This window comes from Mycetomoellerius zeteki, unplaced genomic scaffold, assembly GCF_001594055.1.
Source record: "Mycetomoellerius zeteki isolate Tzet28-1 unplaced genomic scaffold, Tzet1.0 scaffold274, whole genome shotgun sequence".
NCBI lineage: Eukaryota > Metazoa > Arthropoda > Insecta > Hymenoptera > Formicidae > Mycetomoellerius > Mycetomoellerius zeteki.
The window spans coordinates 219129-225847 of NW_017257254.1; the positions used below are offsets into that span (position 1 = coordinate 219129).

At 34.2% G+C, this 6719-nt stretch overlaps 1 protein-coding gene across 1 annotated transcript in view; it reads right to left on the bottom strand.

Annotated features, from left to right (window-relative positions):
- SC35 (SR family splicing factor SC35) overlaps positions 1-5301 on the bottom strand; it is a 15603-nt gene extending 10302 nt beyond the window's left edge. The window contains exon 1 of the mRNA XM_018450268.1: positions 4941-5301. Within this exon, the coding sequence (XP_018305770.1) occupies positions 4941-5122 (182 nt within the window). The 5' untranslated portion in view covers positions 5123-5301. The remainder of the gene's footprint in view (positions 1-4940) is intronic.
- Between the last annotated feature and the right edge of the window lie 1418 nt (positions 5302-6719).

The following is a 6719-nucleotide window of genomic DNA, read 5'->3' on the forward strand; positions in this document are numbered from 1 at the left end:
GTCATTTCCTGCTGCGGCTGCTGTGGCTGAAGAGGTGAGGCAGTTACAGCACAAAGATGGCGGAAAAGATGGAGGAGTTAATTTTAATTGATGCTGAGAGTAATACTAAATTTAAAATAAATATTTCGGTAGAAGATGCTGAGAAAACAAGAAGTAGCGAGTAAATTTATAATTTTTTTGTAGTCAGCTTTTTGTAGTCACATTTATTTGTTCATACTTCGAATAATTATATATAATTTCGCTAATTCTGAATCCGAATCACTAGAATCGAATGCTAATTTTATAATGGTTTCAAATAAAATTTTTTTCTGTATGGTTCTCTCTATACTTCTAGGTTATTTGTTTCTTTTCGCTGAAGTCGCTATACGTTAACAGCACTCAAAATACCGTTCCAAAATGAAAGCTGCGTTTGCATGAAAAGCATGCTTACTAAAATTGGAACGCTATTGGTAGCATGCACTTATGACGACATACACGCAGCACTGGCAATCAATTTTGGAACACAGCCCTCGAAAGCTGCAGTAGTCGCAGTGGCAATATGACTACCATTTATGACGTCATTGATGTTACTAGATGCTGTCGCAGTACGCTGCGCACTAATAATGGAATGATTTTTCAGTACTGTCAGCTCTGGCAGTCGGAACACACCCTTGTAAGGCAATAATCATTATATATGCTTCATTAATGTTCAAGGCGGAAATAAAGAATTTCTAAAACTTCATACATTCTAAAGCAACAAATAATTTGGAATCTGTGACAGGATAGCCACAGAAAATGAATTTTGAAATTTCCTGACCTTTCCAGATTTTCCAGATGAAAGTGAAAAATTGTTTACATTAGGGGACTCTCTCCAATGACCTTGACATATGTTGTCAAGGTTATGATCCTGAGTGACCTCCAACAAGTTTTAGCCGTTGCTCGTTATTCGTTAAAAAGTTGGAAAAATGATGTCTCTTTTCTACTATATAAAACAGAAATTTTCTGCTTTAAAATATATTTTACGACTTTCCACACAATGCGAGTTTCACCCCACTTCCTTCTCCCTGCCAAGGGCCCAAGGGACATCCGACTTTCTACGCGAAACGAGTTCCACCTCCCCGCTGTCAAGGGGTGCACGATTTTTCACGCAAAACGAGCTCCACTTCATCTGCTTCCTTGCCAAGAAGCGTGCAACTTTTTATTCAGGTAGATCTTGCTTCGCGTGGAAAGTCAGACGTCCTTTGATATAGGGAGAAGTGGGGTGGAACTCGCTTCGCGTGGAAAGTTGAACGCCCCGTGACAGGGGGGAAAGTAGGATGGAACCATCGACCATTGAATTAAAATACTACTGGAACTGGCGCTAGTTTCGCTATCGGACAAAGAGCGTTCCAAGTGATATCTTAAAAAAGAAAGATGAACTGGTGCAAAAGTTGCCAAAAAGAACAAGCTTTTTGTGGAGAGTGATCCAAGAGAGAGCATTCTAAGTGGTATCTTTATCCTTTTCTAACCTAACCTGTACTCAGTTATAATTGCGCATGTATAGTAGACGGTATTACACATGCACAATCATAGTTAAGTATAGGTTAGAAAAGGATAAGGGCCTTAGCAGAAAGACTTATAATCTTATGACTTAAGTCTTATGTCTTTAAGAACACGCATAGGAACTATCTTATGGCTTATGTCTTAAAGGTGTATAAATATGAGGTGTCTTTAAAACATAAGTCATAAGACATGAGTCAATGACCTTGACAATATAAAGGTCATTGGGGGAGTCTCCTATTGTAATCAATTATCGAAAAATTTTCCATGATCAATATCAAATATATAAATTTTAATGTTTAAGAGCAAGGACTGTAAGAAAACTATCCTGTATTATTAAAAACGACATACATTTAGAAGATTAGCAGCATAATAAAATTTTGAATGTAAATTCAGTCCAACATAAAATAAATGAGTATTGGAGAAAAGAATGCAATTATACAGAAAAAGATGATTGAATAAAAATACTGATTAAAATATAAATTTTAATTATTTTATTAAAATTGTTTTGATTTTAATCTTAATTTTAATTTTACAGTTTGAAGTAAAAAATATATTTGATAAAATATGTATCTTAATTATAACGAGGTCTAATTAAAATGAATTAAGCTTCGTATTAAACAGTACAAAAATTAAAACAAAAAATAAATTTGACATTGTGAGAAATGTCTAATTTCTACATTTAAAAAAATAACATTTTTTTTAACATAATGACTGATGCATGGTACATAGTTTGCAATACTGAGTAGGAAAAGTATTTCAGTATGATTATAAATGTTAGATTTTTTTTTAAATTGTAAAAATTGTTTAGAATAAAAATATTTTAAGGGAATTGAGCAAAGCTCAAAATTCCAGACTCTTTTATATTGTTCACTGATTTTTCCAGGTTTTCCATGATCAATTTAAATTTCCATGATTTTTCCCGATTTTTCTAGTTTTCAGATCTATAGCAATCTTGTTATAAAAATAAAATGCGTTTATTTCCAGATCGGATTATATAAACGTAATAAGGTGAGAGCGGTGAAATTTTTCGTGTCGATTCCACATCACACAAATGTGTACAGAGTAATCCATTTTAATCAATACGGTCAATTTGATTTTCTTTCCAAAATTATTAATAATAATGATACAAAAAAATGTTTTAGATGAAGGTGGAATGGTTTAGAGAGAGACATATTTTGGACATGTTTTTTTCCCAGGTAGAGGCGCCAAAAAGATGTGAAGGTTCGCCATCACTTTTTTAAATGGAATTATATATTTTTACGTAATGCTTCCTCTGGTTATTCTGTGTATAAAAGTTACAAGGTGCAGATATAAAAAAACAATAGTTTACGAGACATTTTATACTTTATTCTGACATGTTAACATAAAATGTCAAATATCTCGTAAATTAATAACTTTTTAATAATCATATCTCAATACTTTTATGAACAAAATAATGAGCTGAATTAATTAGTGTAGATAGTTGCTTCAGAAAAAATATGTAAACAAAATAGATACTTTTTTAAACAAGCAACTATGTGTTTTCTTTATACCAACCGATTCATCTCATTATTCTGTTCATAACAATATCAAAGTACGATAATAAAAAAAGTTTAAAGTTTACGAGATATTTAACATTTTATGTCAAAATGTTAACATATTATGTCAGAATAAAGTATAAAATATCTCGTAAACTGTTAATTTTTTATATTTTTACCTTAATACTTTTATATGTAGAATAATTAGAGAAATCAGATTATGTAAAAAAAATCATAATTCTATTTAAAAAAGTAGAGATAACCTTCATATCTTCTTGGCGCCTCCATCTAGAAGAAAAACAACATGACCAAAATACATTCCTCTCAAAACCGTTTCACATAAAATATTTCCACATAAATTATTTCGTTTCATTTAAAATATTTTTTCGTATTATCAATAATTTCAAAGAAAATTGACTATCTTGATTAAAATGAACTATCATGTATATAAAACATACGAATTTAAAAAATGATCTGTGACATCACCTTAATAATCCTGGTATTAAAGATATGTTGTCATTTTATTAAATCGTTAGAAAAAAATTGTATTATGGCAAAAAATACATATATAAGGTGACCAATTCCTCAAAAAGACATTTAAAAAAATTCAATATTGCTGTAGTTAAATTTTAAGATAACATTTTTTATAATTGTTAAATTGATAATATGAAATACATGAACAATATATCATTATATTTGTTAATAACACTTAATGTAATAACACTTAATTTATAACATTACAAAAAAATTACAAGTTATAAGATCACATTATTTTTTAAAATTGTACTTTCCTATTGAATATATTTTATAAATAATATCTGGTTTTTTAAATAAAAAAATCACGTTAGTTGAAAAATTATTTCACACTTATTATTTTTACTCATTTTTATTTATTGTTTTACACTTATTATTTTTTTGAAAGAAGGGTAATTCATAATCATATCCTTGGGACAAAATTTGAAATGTGTTGTAAAGTAGGACAGAGTTAAAAAATCTGTTTTTATTCTGGCACTAGATTGGGCACCTATCAAGTCGGAATGGATTCCAATCAGAATTATTCAATTACTCTCTAGATTTCTATTGTTTTCTAGGAAAGCCAGAATAATTCCGATCAAAATTCCGTCAAATTCCATAATAGGTACTCGATACTAGAATTCTCTTTGCTTTCACCAAATATAAAACATGTACCTATCTCACTTTAAGTTCCAAAAGTGTACACTAGTTAAAGCCACAGAAAAAACACCCAAACTTTGAGACTAATAATGGCGAATTCTCGATTGGAAGAACTAGTGCGCACTGGTGCATATTAAAGCCGTTGTACACTAATTTAATTTAAGTATAACAATGAAATGCAAATATTTCAAATTATGAAATACATATTTTACCTAATAGTACAATAAAATGTATTAAGTATTTCACGATTTAATCGATCTCTATGTTTATTTATAAATATATCTTTACGTTATTTCGTGTACGACGGCTTTAATGTACACCAGTGCGCACTGAGTGCGTCCAATCGAATTCGCTATAAGGTTTGTTTGCGTCGCATGCTCCAACATGTTCCAATATGCTCCTACCATACTCTTACTCGCTCCAACACGCTTGATAGAGTGAGTAGGAGCTACGGTAGGAGCATGTTAGAGCATGGTTGGAGCTTGCGACGCAACAAACCTCTAATTTGGAACGGTTGGTCATCTTAGCATATAGGAGTATAATGTTCCAATTGGAAACGCCGATTCGCGAACTAATGCGCTCGCGTCGTGACGTCATCATCACCGTTGGCGTCAATGCATCCGAGGAACAAGAGAGCTCACAAGAGAGCGGTTAATTAAACGTACCGCCCATATGGCGGGCGTGCATAATTACGAGACGCGATTATTATAACGGGATAACAGGGCTCACCTGACGAACGCGAAGCCGCGACTTTCACGCGTGAAGCGATCCCGGGGGATATAAATGTCGCCAACCTCGCCGCATCGCTCGAACACGCGCCTCAGATCTTCCGGCGTCGTTCTATACGTGAGATTGTCGACTTTCAGGGAAACCATCCCATCGATGCGGGGCGGTGGCCTACCGTAACTCATCCTTCCCTCTCGAACGTCACGTCCTAGGTCCTTGTAGTAAGATGCGTTAGATTACGTGGAATCTTCGTTGACAGTTGCGATCAATGACCAAACAAGCGTAAGCGAACGACAAAGGAAAAATGGCGTACACTAGTGACTGTGAACTGTGAGTGACGACGATGGCGGAACATTCGCTACGATCATAGATGTAACCACAGAGAAATCTGAGAGAGGCCATGTTGGCCGTTTCCTGTTACCGTCGAAATCGCCCGTACACTATCGCCAGTACCTCCATTTTCAGTTTGGGAACTACGTGACTACATACATTTTCTGACACTATCGATAAAATCGTCGAAAGTAGATGTGGTTCGTGTCTGTACTAAATCCTCAGGATAGAAGCATACCACCGACGAGATACTATGGCTGCGTTCGGTTTGCACGCTTAGGCCGGAATCAGACTACGCATTGAAGATTGAGATTGAAGATCGAAGATTGAAATTTGACCAATGAGGACAAAGGAATTTTAGCTCCTATTGTTTTGATTGATCAAATTTCAATCTTTCAATCTTCGATCTCAATCTTCAATGCATAGTCTGATTCCGGCCTTACACGCTTTAAGCGCTTATAAGCATTGCTCACGTTGCTCGCTTTGGTGGTGTAAGCGCTTAGAGATGCGTTCATGACATCATCCGTGACATCATATTCGTGCTCACAAATACTTATTTCATCGAGGTAGGGTAGCAAAAGCGTGAGCACAAATAAGCGCTTATTGGTCAAAATAAATGAGCAATGTTCGATCCTAACTCTAATAGGTCAGATATATGCACGTTTTTTCATGATTAAAGAAATGTTTAACGAATGTGTCGGATTGCGTGCATATTTTAACGCTTTCGTAATATACTTGTATACGACGTCTACAAACGTTTTCCGATTTTGTATACTAATAAAAACAGACTTTGTTCACCAACAAGGAATTGGATGCTTAAATTTTCGGCCTAACTCTGGATCTACAATAGGTATTTTAAGCCTTAAGTGGTAAGAAATTGACCAATCACAGTCGAATTTGAGGAGAATAATCGACTATGATTCATCCATTTCTTATGGCTTAAGGCTAAAAGCTCTATTGTAGATCCGGGGTAAGTCCGGATCTATAATAGGTGTTTTAAGACTTAAGGCCCTGCGCACAATAGAGGAAATATTAGGAACAGATATTAAGATTTTAACCTATCAGATACTAGTTACACCAGAATACACGATTTCTGATAGGTTGAAATCTTAATATATATTCCTGTTCCTAATATTTCCTCCATTGTGCGCAGGGCCTAAGTCGTAAGAAATTGATCAATTACAGTCGAATCCGAGGGGAATAATCGACTGTGATTCGCTCATTTCTTATAACTTAAGGCTTAAAACCCTATTGTAGATCCGGGGTAAAGCCATAATCAGACTACGCACTGACTACGTTTATACGGTCCGATTTACATCGAAGTTATAACATCGATGTTATGGAACTAACCAATCATAGTTATTCTTCTGAAGAATGGAATGACTGTGATTGACCAATTTCGTAACATCGATGTTATAACTTCGGCGTAAATCGAACCGTGTAAACGTAGTC